General features: G+C 54.2%; 1 protein-coding gene across 3 annotated transcripts in view; it reads right to left on the bottom strand.

The window, feature by feature from the left end:
* ITPK1 (inositol-tetrakisphosphate 1-kinase) overlaps positions 1–13,029 on the bottom strand; it is a 142,314-nt gene extending 129,285 nt beyond the window's left edge. The window contains exon 1 of one of the 3 annotated variants that reach the window (XM_087818505.1): positions 12,812–13,029. In XM_087818505.1, coding sequence (XP_087674631.1) covers positions 12,812–12,906 — 95 coding nt within the window. In that variant the 5' untranslated portion in view covers positions 12,907–13,029. Of the gene's footprint in view, positions 1–1,256; positions 1,324–12,811 lie in introns of those variants that run through there. The other 2 variants (XM_087818507.1, XM_087818506.1) reach the window with 2 other exon arrangements.
* Between the last annotated feature and the right edge of the window lie 1,775 nt (positions 13,030–14,804).

The following is a 14,804-nucleotide window of genomic DNA, read 5'->3' as shown; positions in this document are numbered from 1 at the left end:
CTGCAGGCTGGTCTTGAAATTCCCACTTCAGGTACAGAAACTAAAAGCTCAGAGAGTTTAACTGCTTGGCCCAAAGTCTCAGAGCCAGAATGCAACAAGCATCCCTATCTTCTGAAGCTGAGAGTCAGCCCCCAGGCTTTTTGGGGTCTTTCCAAGGAGTTTCCAAGACCCTCTGGGCCTCTAGCTTCAGTAGATAAAGCTCTAAGGTTCCCAAGGTGATCTCCAGGAAGGGACATGAGCGGCAGTTTAAACAGAAGAGTGGGCCATGGCAGCCTCGTCCACACCAGCTCAGAGCCTCTCGAGGAAGGAGCAAGATGACGTGAGAATGGCAGGATCCTGGGAATCTGACAGGCCGTGTGGAACAGAGCACTTCACACATTGGGGAGCCCAACCTCAGCACCCGCAGGGCAGATGGCAATGCTGCTGCGCGGTGGCTGGGTGTGGGCAGAGCCATGGCCGGCCTCCCCAGCCTGAGTAGATAGCACTGAGTCAGCACCTACATATACCGACTCCAGGCAAGCAAGGCATCCCACTGAAATTGAAAAGAAAAAGTTAACAACTAAGAAACACTGAGGACGGGTCATTGGAGAAGAGCTCAGGCAAAAGGAAAGCCATCTTTTTTTTAAATCCTCCCCCGAGGATATTTTTCCACTGATTTTTAGAGAGTGGAAAAGGAGGGGGAAACAGAGAGAGAAATATTGATGTGAGAGAGACACATCAATTGGTTGCCTCCCACACACACCCCGACCAGGGCCAGGGATTGAGCCTGCAACCAAGGTCCGTACCCTTGACTGGTAACTGAACCTGCCACCCTTCGATCCAAAGGTCGAAGTTCTAACCACTGAGAAAACCAGCCAGGGCGAAAGCCATCCTCTTGTTCTCTGCCTTCATTTAAAAAGAAAAAAACACTCTGTAATGGTCAACAGTGTGGGCTTAGACTGCTGTTCAAATCCCACCCCCAGGAGGGACCAGCCGCAAAACCCTAGGGAGGTTATTTACGCTTCCTGAACCTCAGTTTCTGCATATGGACAGAGAGTTTACAGCACAGCGTCAGGCCTCTAGCTGGAGCTCCAGAAACAGGAGCTACTGGTATTTCTGGGGCTAAGCTGTTCTTGTACCACTGAAAAGAATACCTCGCAGGCACAACTTTGCAATCTCAAGCAAAAGCTGGTGTGTACTTTCAGGAGGATCCCGCTGCCTCCCCCACGCCAGGACAGCCACATCAGTACCCCAAGGGAACAAAGCTCATTCCTTACCAGCAGGGAAGCTTCCATGAGGCCCAGAGGCTCTCGCCTGGACCTTCCCCCCAGAGCAGCAAGGAACCGGGCGCCCAAGCCTCCTTAAGCACAGGCCCTGGCCTGGCTGCGCCTGGTCAAGGTGAGAGCCAGGGGCCTTGGGGGCCAATTCTGCAGGAAGCAGAACTCCTTCCCAATAGGATCCTGAAGCTCCTGCCCAGACATGCACAGAGGGAGGGGAAAACATCTGACAGAATGGCCAGAATTCCTTTTCTTTTCAAGGATCCCATAATGAATGTTAGGACTTTAAGAATAAAATCTTAAAGCACAGAAGCTTCAGTGTCAGCCAAACCAAGTTCAAGTCCAAGCTGCCTCACCCACTAACTCTATAACATGGGGCTAACTCTTTTTTCTGGGCCTTTGTTTTCCCACCTATAACACAGACTGGGGTATAAAAAAGAAATTCCATCCAGGGAGAAACCAACAGTCCCACAGTGATGAACATTTTTCATAGAGATGCCCAGCAGCCCAGGATCCTAGAGGTGAGGAGCTGCCCTTCCAGAACCAGCGTCCAGGGATGCACAAACAACCCCACATGTGCCAACGTGCCCCTCTTCTCTCCTCTCCAAGAGACCCCAAAGCCCCCCTGGGAGAACAGAAGAGCACTCACATAACCTACACCCTGGCACACAGCAGGGCGGAGCCTCCGTGGCCTCAGGCTGTCCCTGGGGCCAGAGGGGATTCTGCAGTGCTCACTGGATCCCCAGAACCCAAGAGTAACTGGCATGCAGCAAACAATAATACATGGCTTGAGACTGCACGAAGGAACACGATGTGCTTTTTATAGGAGATCGCTGGGTCCACCCCAGACACTGCAGGGGGAGGGGGAGGCCCAGGAACCTGCACTAGGACCAGTGCCCCAGGGTGGGGACCGGATGTTTCCTCACCTCCCCACCCCAGCCCTCCACTGCTGATGGAAACAGGGTGAGGCAGAAATGAAAGCGAAACTCCCACAGGGGTACCCTCCCTATACCCACCTACCTCCTTCCGGCCCTCCCAGGAAGCAGTGAGCTGGGATGCTGGGCATGTCCTGGTCACCAACACTGGAGGACCCTCACACCAGGAAAGGACAGGGAAAGGAGGCAGGGAGGCCACCAGTCTGCGTGGACTGGGGGCTCGCACCAAAAACATGTCAAAGGTCCCAGGTCCCAGCTTGGTGGGTAAGAGGACATGGGAAGTGGCCCCCTGGAGGAAGGGGGATATCTTATCATTTATTAAGCACCTGCCATACTCACTTGCCCTAGAGGTGGGAATACTTCACCCACCTTATAGAAGGAACAGAGACTAGGGGAGACGAAATGGCTTGCCCAGTCATTCACAGCCGGCTAGGCAAGTCCTGTGCTCCAAGTTCAAAGCCATGCCACCACCCACCACCCCTCTGGGCCCAACCACTGCCTGCACAGGAGACTCAGGGGAAAAAAGCCTGATTTTCTTCTGAAACTGGGCATCAAGACAATAGTGCCCGGATGTTAAGTTCAATCAAGACGGAGGCAACCTGGCAGGTTTCAGGCATCAACCTCCTTGAGGGTGAGTCCCAGCTCTGCCACTCAGGCTGTGTGACCAGTAAGTCATCTTGCCCCTCCCTGAGGCTCAGTGTTCTCACCCAGCTTGGACAGTGGATTTTAATCTGCAGTTGGGCCTGGCCTTCACTATGCTCGGAAATCCAGGAGCAGAGAAGGACCTCAACACAGCCCTTCTGAAGCATGGAGGGCCTCCCGATGTGCCCAAGTCCTGCTTTCCTGGCTCTGGCTCCAAGACTCAAGCATGCAGGCACTGATGGGAGCCACTGAGTTTGCAGAGCAAGCTGCAGAGGATGCACCTCAAGTTGTGCTACCGCCCTGTTCCCAGTCCTGGTCTGACAACCAGACTGGTCCCCAGGAATGTCTCCAATGCAAAACCCAGCTCCTGTCCCTTGGGATCCACCTTTAAATACACTCCAGTGCAAACTAGCTGCCAGAGGCAATAAATTTTTGTTGTTGTTGCTAATACTCACCAAGAATATTTTTTCCATTGATTTTTAGAAAGAGTGGAAGGGAGAGAAAGAGAGAGAAAAATATTGATGTGAGAGAGACACATCGATTGGTTGCCTCCGGCAGGTGCCCCAACCAGGGTGGGGGAACAAACCTGCAACCCAGGTACATGCCCTTAACCAGGAATCAAACCCAAGACCCTTCAGTGTGCAGGCCAATGTTCTAACCACTTTGCCACACCAACCAGGGCAAGGCAATAAATTTTTTAAAGGGAAAGAGGACTGCCCAAAATGTAGCAGTCTACCTGGGGCCCCTGCCCTGCCTCCCTCCTGTGATGAGGCTCAGAGAAGGCATGAGCTGGTGAGTGCTCTAGGAAACTGGAGGAGTCTCATCCTGCACAAGGGCTCCCACCACAGACCAGCCTGGGACTGTTTACATCCCAAATGCCCTCCTGGAGAGCTGTTGTCCCCTAGAGGCCTGGCAGTAGAGAGTCCACAATAGCCTGTTAAACTTGGTGTTAAAACATGCCTGACAATTTTGGGGTGAGGCTTAGTAACAACAGTTTCAGTTCCCCAGAGGAATCCTGAGGGCACTTATTAAAAAGAGACTCCCAGCCAGCGTGGCTCAGCAGTTGAGTATCGACCTATGATCCACACCTCAGTTAGATTCCCCATCAGGGCACATGCCTGGGTAGAGGGCTCAATCCTCAGCAGGGGGCATGCAGGAGGCAGCTAATCAATGACTCTCATCATTGATGTTTCTATCTCTCTCTCCCTCTCCCCTCTCCCTTCCTCCCTCTGAAATCAATAAAAATAGATTTTTTTTTTAAAGAGAGTCTCCCAGACCCCTGGCCTGGAATAGTTTTACAGGGGAGGGATAGACTCAGGGATGTGTGGCTTTCACCAGTGCCCCACGTGCTTCCTTTGTTGAGCAAGTTTGGCAAATGCTGGCCTAGAAAAAGGTGAATGACTATTAAAAAGAACAAGATTCTGGTGTGGTTTCCATCCAGTGCCCTTGGGCACCTGAGGCCTAACTTGAGCTCTGGGAAAATTCATGACCTAGGGCCTCCAAAAGCCATAGGATCCCCACCCATTCCCCCACCCCAGGCCCTCAAGGCCCAGAACAGCTCATTCCTGAACACACAGGCTGGACTGGGCCAGACCAGAGCAGAGCATTTGGCCTCCTGTCCTGGGCCCCAGAGTAACAGCTGCAGCCTTAGGCGGAGGACCATCCCAGGGGCACCCACCTGGCCCCCCTCACACTGTCAGAGAACAAGGCTACCGAAGGACACCCTGCTGCCTCTCTTAACCACTTTGATAACCTGGAAACCGGCCTGCCCTTCTCTGGACAGCTGCCCTAGGTCTACACAGAACCCAGGGCTGTATCAGAGGCAGGTGAGGGTGTGTGGCCTCTAGGCAGCTGACACCACCTGCCCTGTTGCCCTTTAGCTTCTAGAGGAAACGGCTCTCAGACCCTCTCAATAAACAGCTCTTCACCCCCTCGGAGAAGTCTTCCCTGACCACAGAGTGCTAAAGTGGTGGCAGCCACCCCTGCCACAGCACTCTCCTGTTTGCAGGCTTCCTAGCTCTAATTACACCTTGCAGCATTTTAAATGTATCTGTGCGGGTTTACACCCACCTCCTTACCACGCATCTAGGTGCACAAGGGGAAGGACCAGCACCAGCACAGGGCCAGTGGGGTGGATGGTCAGGGTTTGCTGAGAGAATAAAAGACTAAAGAAATGAGCCCTCCCCTGTGTGGCGCAGTGGTTAGAACTTCGGCTTGAGCACCTAAGGATCGTGGGTTCAATTACGGGTCAAGGTTACGTACCTGGGTTGCAGGTTCAATCCCTGGCCCCAGTTGGGGTTGGTGCAGGAGACAACCAATCGATGTCTCTCTTCCTCTCTCTCTCTCTCCCCTCTTTGCCCCTCCCTACCTCCCTACACCTCTCTAAAAATCAGTGGAAAAAATATCCTCGGGAGAGGATTAACAACAACAAAAAGACAAAAGGAATGAAACCACCAAGCTATTTCCTGACCTGGGACCAAACACCTCACCTTCCACCCATCTCCCCTCACCTCTGGGGTTTCCTTCCTGGCACAGAGCACTCCAGAGTCACAAGTGGTGTTTGGCTGAGCCACAGGGACAAGAAAGCGGCTTCCAAAACCCACCAGTCAGTTCCTTCACCCACTAATGGGCACTCTACTGAGCTCCTGCATTGGTGTGCATTGGTACCGGGCTTTGGATTTCAGCAGCAAATAAAACTGCCCATGTCTCTTGTCCTCATGGAACCAACTTTTGCTTTCTTTTTTTTTACCTTCATCCAAGGATTTTTTTTCCATTGCTTTTTCAGAGAGAGTGGAAGGGGGGGGAGAGGGAAACATAGATGTGAAGAAAGGCACATTGATTGGTTGCCTCCCGCACATGGCTGACGCTCTAACCACTGAGCAAAACCTACTACGGCTGGAACCAACTTTTCAAAGGAGGGACAGACAAGAAACACACCATGAGCAAGTCCAGAGAAGAAGAGCTAGCCAGCAGCTGGGGTCGCTGGAGCTGAAGACTCTGAGTGACGCGGAAAAGGCATCACCCAGAAGCCATCCTTGGGAGGGACTTTGCCCTCTGTGTCCTGATTCTCCCTCCAGGGGCAGCTGGTGCCCTAGAAGAATCTACCTGGTTGGGCTCTGACAGCAGGGCTTCCTGGGAACATCAAGAGCAGTTAACAGGGTGGGCACCCAGCACCCAGAGACCTGTGGGGGAGGGGAGACAGGAGTCTGGGGGTCCCTCACTGGAGGTTTCTCAAATCTCCACAACTGATGATATATCCACCACCTGAGCCCTAAAAGTGGGGGTGGGCGCACCCCCAGGAGCCGTCATAATCTTCAGCCTGGCACCACATGGGTCCACAGAATGCATCCAGCCCGAGGCCCAGTGCAGGAGGCACAGACCACAGGGCAGCTGCTCTCTGAGGGAGGCCTAGAGCAGACAAGACAAAGCACCAGGGGGAATTCAAACAGCCCAATGGCAGTGCCTAGCTGTTCCAACAGGCACCTGGTTCACAGGTCCTGGGGAGGTGTTGCTTGAAAGGAGGCTTCAGCACGCAGGAGAAGGGGGCACTGGTCTTAGAGCTGGTAAATCGCCTGCCACACCCCACTGTGTGACCTTGGAGAAGCCACCCCACCCTGCTGAGCCTGAGTTTCCCACTGGGGAATCCAGTGCATCACTCTCCCCAAAGCAAGGCCACACACACCCAGGCAGGCCTTGGGAGGACCAGCAGAAGGGGAAAGGCTGGGGGGAGGGGGGAAGGGCGATTCATGCACAAAGGGGAGAGGTGTTTAAGACTGTGCCTTTGCCAGGGAAGGAGTACGTACACAGCTCCAGAATGATTTGCTTTCTCGAATGAATGTTACTTTTTAAAAGGAGGTACTAGAACATTCCTTTAAAAAAAAAAAAAAAAGCTAGTGTACCAGCTGAATTCAAAATACGAACAAGAACAAAAACCCTATTTACATCCAACTGTTCAGGCATTACTCTCATGAGGCACTTCACTAAGCATTTACTGAATGCCCCAAACCTGCTGAATCATGGGGGAGAAACAACCAGTGGGGGCAGGATTGGCCAGTGATTAGGAATGGAGCCCCAGCCTGCATGCAGGTGAGCCCACAACGTGAACTCAATCTCACCATCATAAGAGAAATGCAAATCAAAAGTGTCCTTTCTCGCCCTGTAGCTCAGGTGGTTGGGCGTTGTCCCAGGGAACCTAAAGGATGCTGGTTTGATTCCTGGTAAGGGCGTGTGCCCAGGTTTCGGGCTAGATCCCAGGTAGGGGGCGTGCAGGAGGCGGCTGAGGGATATTCTACTCTCACATCAAAGTTTCTTTCTCTCTCTTCCTCTCCCATTCTCTCTCTCTAAAAATCAATTTAAAAATAAAATTTTTTAAAAAGTATCCTTTCTTACCTGTGTGTGTGGCTAAGATAAAAAACACTGTCCACTGCACTGGGCAGGGTATGGGTAACAGGCCCTCCCACTCGCTATCACTTGCGAGCAGTGCCACGTCTGCGAGCAGCTTGAGAACTCCCAGGATAAAGTCAGATGCCTGTGCCGTCGACTCAGCGCTCACTCACCTGGCAGTGAGCACCCAGGCAATGGGACAGGGCACTCATTGCCCCACTGTCTACACCGGCAGAAGCCAGCCACAGGGCAAGAAATATGGTCCATCGTTTTAAGAGCTGGACCCCCACAGCCATTAAAGAAATGAGACAAATAATGCAGAATGCTCTCCAAATGAAGCAGCAATGTGCAGTTTCTCTACGTCGTGGTGCTCCGTGAAACAGACAAAACGGTATATATACAGAGACCTTCACACCCACGTGTACCCTGTGTTTGTACAAAACACCTATGGGCAGAGACTGCAACAGAGACTGCCAAGAGCCATGTCCCTGAGTGACCGCAATCGAGAACAAGAAGGAAACGGACTTTTCACTGTGTACTTTGAGTCCCTCTGATTTTTTTTTAAACATGTACATGTATTAAATATTTGAAACGATAAAGAAAACAGTAACCGTTAGCTAATAATAGTAACATGATTGCTCATGGAGACTCTTGGCATTTTCAGGAAACCCAGCACAAACTCTTCTAGAATCGTCAGAATGAAAGCATCTTGCATTAATATCTAATTTTCTCTGGTTCCCCATCTAGTAAACATTTGAGGACAGCACCCCCGCCTCCGGGGGGCTGGAAGATAACAGATGGGTAGCGTGTGAAAGGAGAAGACACTGGAGTAGGCCCCTCCTTAGCCGTGCCTGCCGGCCCAACACCCCCCAGACCCCCCACAACCCACAGGATGATCAGTTAGCATCCATAATGGACTTCAGGGTCGCTCACAAACTGTCCAAACCAGAGACCACTAAGTCTACAAATGCCAACAACCCCGGAACAGAGGATCCATAGGCAGAAGCCCACTTGCTCGCTCCCCAAGAACAGCAACAAAGAAAAAATAGCAGCAACCACTGTTTACAGAGGTCCAAGTACTTTACATGTCTGCACTGACTCCTTAAATGCTCACAACATCCCCAAACTAAATACTGCTATTATCCTCACTTCACAGATGAGGAAACTGAGGCACAGAGAGGTTAAGTCATGTGCCAGGGTCACTGGTGGAGCCAGGCCTGGGACCCAGGCAGTCTCATCAACAGACAGCAGTGTCCACGTGGCCGTGTCTCCCACAGTGAGTCCAGTTTATGTCAGGAGCTGGTGGGAAGTATTTACTTGCAAGGCTGGGTTATGATAGTCCCTGTGCATGTGCTGCAAAGGAAACCTAAGTTTTTCTCCCACCCCCACACCCCACAATAGTGCCAAATCCAGACAGTAATACAAACAGACTAGCATCACTTAATCCTGGAAATGATCCTCTTTCCTACCCCCTAAGAATCGCCCGAAAGAATTGCAGCTTAGAATGGTAAGCAATCCCCACAGAAAGGGACCTTTCGACAACCCCTTCTGAAGGAATGCAGGCCCTAAGGGGAAGGGACACGGGCACCCCAAGCTCCCTGGCATCCTTCCCAGGCCAGGTTACTGGTAACACCACACTCACTGCCCCCCACCCACTGCCTGACACCAGGCCTGGGCTCCAGAAGGCGCTCCGTGAACTAGAGCCACAGCAGAGTTCCAGTTCTAGTTTGAAGGGTCCCGTGTACTAAGGGTCCCCTGTGGAAAAGCTGGCATCAATAACATAGTCTGAGACTGCACCATGAACATATTATTTCCTGCAAACTAGTCAACCCAGCTGGCCTCCGAGTTTCTCAAGGATGCGAACTGCATGGACATTCTGCTTTTGGAGCCTCCAGGAAGCCCCAGGCTAACCTGGGCAAAGAAGAGACACACAAGGAAGCCACATTCTCAGGTGTAGAGGCCTTAGCACTGAGCTCAGGGAAGCCCAACTGGCTGTGCAAGCCCCTGACACTCCCCAAGCCTCAGTTTCCCCACCCCTCCATCCCTGGGCTGCTGGGAGGACCACATTAAAAAGTCAGCGAATATTACAGCATGGACAGAGATTCAGCCACATTTTATACCAGAACACTCCATAAAGTCATGTGCCTTTTCACCAGTCCCTGCAACACAGCTTCTGCCACAGGAAAGAAAAGAGTGGGAAGGCGCCCGGGCGAGCATGACTCAGCGGTTGAGCGTCGACCTAGGGTCCAGGCGATCAGGGTTCGATTCCCAGTCAGGGCGCATGCCCGGGTTGTGGGCTCGATCCCCAGTCGGAGGTGTGCAGGAGGCAGCTTATCAGTGACTCTCTCATCATTGATGTTTCTGTCTCTCTCTCTCCCTCTCCCTTCCTCTCTCTAAAGTAAATAAAAAGATATATTTTTTAAAAAAAGAGTGGGAAGGCAAGAAGGAGTTGAAGGAGAGATACAAAAAACATGAACAGCCAGCATTTCCAAGTGGGGCACTGTGTAGAGCTAAAACAAAAATCACCCAAATTTCCAACCAACAGCTTTATTTCTTTGCTGTACCTCTGAAGTCCCTTCTGGGCATGTTAAAAAAGCCACAAAGTAGGTGTGAGGAAGCAGCAAGGCTGCTCCTGTGTTAGGGGAAGGGGAAAGGGGGGGGGGGGTAGAGAAAACAAGCCAGGTCCCGGGGAGAAGGGAAGAAATAGTAGTCACAGGAACACACAGCTTCACTAAAAACAAGCTGAGTCAAAGGCCCATCTGTTGACTAGTCAGAGGGCCTCCTATCAAGGGGCACAGAGGGTTTGAAGGGTGGGCCCTTACATCTACCTAAGGTGTCCCAGCAGGACCAAGCTCCAAACGCCTACTGATGCCATCCATGTGCGATGCCCCTGAGAGAACAAGGCATTACACCTGCAATGGGCACTACTCAGCTTGCAAGGAAAATATACCCAGGACAAGATGGCAGTCACCGAACTCCTATGAAAATAACAAGAGAGTCCACCTTACTGCCGGAGGTGCTCAGAGAAAGGGCTGGCTTTCTGTGTGGGTCTCAAGGTCACCAGATTGGATCCATTCTAGAAGTTAAAGAAAAGGAACAAACCTATGGAACCTGCCCCTCTCTCATTCCTGTTTCCCCATCTGTAAAACAAAGAGCTGGATAAGACGATCTCCAACATCCCTTTCTGCTCGGAGATTTTTACAACGCCTGACATTCAACTAAACAACCCTCCTGGTCTGTTCAGGTCAGCCTCTGTGGCGCTGACACTGCCCCAAACATTCAGAGCAGAGCCTAATGTCATTTTCAAAGATCTCTGGACTTTTTCATTGGGAGATTCACAGACAATTCATCATCTATCAAAACAGGAGCGCTGACCCACCAGATCATGAATGTCAAAAACATGACACCGTCCATCCACGTCATCTCTTGGGCCACTAAAATCGCACCACCATTCCCACCAAACACAACTCCAGCCACCCTCTCCAGGGTGGGAGCATTTTGCACCCAGAATAGAAACGTGGCCACCAGAGGGCGCTGCTCCGAAAATAATAAAAGAGAGGAGAAATAGAAAGAAACCTATTTTTGGTGTTTTCTTTTCCTTCTTAAGGCTCAGTGGCAAAATATCCAACGCGTCCCTAATGAAAACACAAAGTGGGCTTCCTGAGATTCTAGAATGGCCTACACACTTTCTTTCTTCTCCTCAAAGCCATTATTTTGGCCAAAAGGCAACTCAACTTTGAGGGCAATGACCCTTTCAGAGCCATTAACACTTCACGTTGGATCTTCCCCAGAAGGGTTGACATCATAGCTTATCCTGAACCCCCTGTTTAAAGGCAGGGGTCCACAGGAAGGAAAAGCCAACCTGCAAGACCAGAGGAGGGCCTAGCCATGGGTCTCAGAGAGAGCTGTTTTACGAAAGCCTCCTAATTACCCAGCAAAATACACCAACCAGATGACAAGCCTCCTGCTTTAGCTGCAGACACAGGATGACACAAACACAGCCAGACCTCGGGAAAAAGGGTGCAAGGTCTTCACTGGGATTTCCCAAGCCTTAGATGACCGCAGTGGGAGCTCCGGCACCTCATACCAGAACCAGATTTCAGGAACAAGTCAAAGGGGCTTCTCCACATTTCTTCTGTGTCTAGGGCACATTTTCCAAGTGCATCTGTGGTAAAAGGTTCAAGTGCCCCTTTTTAATGTACCAAACGTCCTCAGACGCATTTTCAAAGCTCTGGCTTCGAGTTCCTCCTGATTTCCTCATGTATTCAGCATGCCCTACTGACCATGGAAAGAGGGCCTGAGAGAAGGCAGCCAACTCCATTCCCACCGGACCAAGGATGCAAACCCAGGAGCTGTTTGTTCTACGTAAAGGGCGCCCTTCTGGCTGCTGGGAGAAGAGCGCCTGCAGGGCTTGCATGGGGCAAAGGAGCACCAGGCCCTTGGGACAGACATGAGGGGCACAGAGGTGTGGCAGGCTCCTTAGCTCAAAACTGGCCACTTGCTCCTAGCACCAGGAGATAGGGAAATCACAATTATTCGATTCTTCATGTTTGGGGATCCAGCAGGGATGAAAATGCAAGTGGGGTCCATTTTTAAGAATCGGATCTACCAACTGGAGACAAACACTGCATAACAAAAGGTTTCCACCTAGAGTTTGCAAAAGGCTTGTGGAGCCAAATTATCTTAGGTTTTCACTGAGAAGGGGATTCAAACTCACAGCTTCTCCATGGCAAAGCCACAGTTGTGTGGGGCAAGGTGAGGCATACCTGACCCAACACTGGATGTTTCTGTAAGGATTGAGAATGCCATCTTAATAAAATACTTGAGTCTCCACTACTGAGCACCAGCATGGGAGGGGGGGAGGAGAGGCAAGAAGAGGAAGGCCATCTATACCGCATGCATTTACCCAGCAACTCCTCTGCACCACCCGCTCCCTAGCTCTGGGACCCCAGACGTGGTACCCCACCTCTCTGCGGATTGATCCCCCTTCTCAGACACGTGGCCCAGAATCACCACCCCGGCCAGTTCTCAAGGCTGGTGCGAGGCTCTATGAGACAGCAAATCACCCCATACATGCCAAGTATTGCTCCTCGCTTCACCTCGGCTTATCCCAGTGACGTGCAATGACAGCTTCAAGAACTGCACTCGCGGCGCACACAGTAGGTGGTCCGCAAACAGACGAACCCTGGTGCCCTTCTGCACGAAGAGAAGGGAACGGGACGACGGAAGAAAAACACTCCAGTCCAGAAGTAACCTCCAGCCACAGGCAGGGAAGCCTGGGATCCCCCCGATTCCCCAGGACCCTCGACCACCTTCAGCAGCGCTCCCCCCCGCCGCGCCCTGGGCGCCCCGCGGGAGGCGTCTTCGGCGGGGTCACCGTGCACCTGAGAGCCCCGGTCCGTGCCACACCGACCACACTTGGCCACCGCTTCCCTCGAGCACGACCGCCGGCCGCCGCACCACCTGGCTGCTCGGACCCGGCGTCCCCGCGCACGGCTCCTTCCCGTTTCGCTCTAACCTCCCGAAGGAGCCGCCGGGGCTGAGCCGGGCTCCGGCCGGGGATCCCCGGGCGCCGGAACCCCGTCCCCTCCTCACCTGCACAGCTCGGCGAAGGCCTGGAAATTGAGCTTCTTGATTTTCTTCTCGCTCAGCCAGTAGCCAACTCGCTTCCCTTTCAGAAAGGTCTGCATCTTCCTCCACGGGCGGAGAGCTCGGGGCCGGAGGAAATCGCCCACAGGCCGAGTCTGGCGGCCCGGCGCGCGCCGCGAGCGAGCGGCTGCCTCCTCCCGGCGGCGGGGACGCGGAACGCGGCTCGGGGCGCGCAGTCCTGCCGGGAGGGGCGGGCCGGGCGGGCCGGGGCGGGGCGCACGCCGGGCGGGGGAGCGGCGCTCAGCGCGGCACGCCACTGGCCGCCGCCGCGCCGGGCCCGCCCCGCCGCCCGCCGCCCGCCGGGCTCGCCGGCGCGCAAGTTCGCGAGGCCGGGCCCGGAGGACCGAGGGGAGGTCCCGGCTCGCCGGCGCCGCCCAGGGCCGAGCAACCCGCCCTCCGGCGCCCGCGACGGAGACTCGGCTCCGCGCTCGGGCTCCCCGCCGCCCCCAAGGCCCCCCGGGGTCCCGGCCTCTCCAGCTGGCCCGCCCTCCGAGCCCCGGGCGGCGCCGACGGCCGTTCCGAGCCGGGCGCGTGCCCTTCCCGGCACGCTCGGACCCCGGCGGGGCGCGCGCGGCTGCCCGCGCCCTCCCGCGGCCTCCGCCCCGCCCGCGGGCCTCACCCGCCGCCGCCCCGTCCTCGCCGCCCTCGCCGAGTCCGGCCCCGCCGCGCTGACCCGGCCGGCGGGCGCGCTGGACCCAGCGCGGCGGAGGAAGCGCGGCCGCGCCGGCCGCCAGGGGGCAGCGCCGCCCGCCGCCTCTTAAAGGCGCCGCGCCTCCCGGCCCAGAAACGCGGCGCCTGCCGGAGCCCCGGCGCCGGCTGCCCTGCTTGGCGACGGAGACCGCGGGGCTGGGTTTGGGGCGGCCCTGCCAAGTGGCTTTACTTTTTCAAGCGGCGATGTGGGCATTTCCTGCCAGCCCTTTGGGAGCGGTCGAGGCGCTGAGTTTCATTCATCCAAAGCCTTTCTGTGCCCTCAGCAGGATTCGGCCCCTCCCCCAGGGCAGTTCCTGGGGCCGCAGCGGGCCTGGGAGAGCCAGACGTTCAGTGAAGTCACCTCCCGTCCTCCGGGACTGACAGCACATCCAGGCCAGGATGGTGGCCCTGCGGCGGGACTTGAACACCCAGGGGCCTTCCGAGGCTCGGGACGTTGACTCACACTCTGGGTTCCCTTCAACCGAGGGGCAGAGGGGGGGACTAGGAGCCTCAAGGATAAGAGTAGAAAGAACACTTTCTGGAGACCCTTTCCTTTTGGGGTGCAGGTCAGCCTACCCTGCCCCAGCCCTAGGGCCCTGCCTTTCCCTAATTACAGCCTCTTTCCACCCTCTCCCCTGGTTTTCCAAGTTGCAACGAGGCGAGGCTTTCCACTCTGGGACTTAAGGAGTAAATCGTACCCGCCCTCTGTCCCCACCTCTCAGTTAGACTGCACCCTTGCTGTGTGACCTTGCAGGCCACGTAGCCTCTCTGAGCCTCAGGGCTTCCAGCTTACCACCCAAACAAGCCCTGCCTCATGAGAGCGCTTCAAGCTGCAACAGAAAACAAAATAGAAAAAATGATTATTATAGAACCAATTTTTTAAAAAACTTCAACAGAGCTTTGGCTATGAGGCCTAAACGGTATGGTGCTGTGGGGGTGTGGCGGGAACGGGGAAGGGAGAGTGGAGATGTTTCTCACTGTACCGAGAAGAACCGTCTTTGGCTTCAGAAATACTTGGCATGGGCGGGGGGTGGTCTTCGTTCAGCTTCTCCCAGCGTGGGCAAATCACGTAAGTTCTGTCTCCAGGTGGGCAAAGTAAGGATTGCCTTAAAGGGTTGTGGTGAGAATTAGAACAGGTAGTACACGGGCCCTCAAGCAGGCCTTCAGAAATGGTGCCCATTCTGCCTCATACGATTCTGTTTTTTCTTTTTAAGCCTCGCCCGAAAATATGTTCTTACTGATTTTAGAG

The sequence above is a fragment of the Miniopterus natalensis genome, chromosome 1, assembly GCF_054644295.1.
Source record: "Miniopterus natalensis isolate mMinNat1 chromosome 1, mMinNat1.hap1, whole genome shotgun sequence".
Classification (NCBI taxonomy): Eukaryota; Metazoa; Chordata; class Mammalia; order Chiroptera; family Miniopteridae; genus Miniopterus; species Miniopterus natalensis.
Note: the sequence above shows the minus strand (reverse complement) of the source record. Positions and strands in the feature narration are given on the sequence as shown.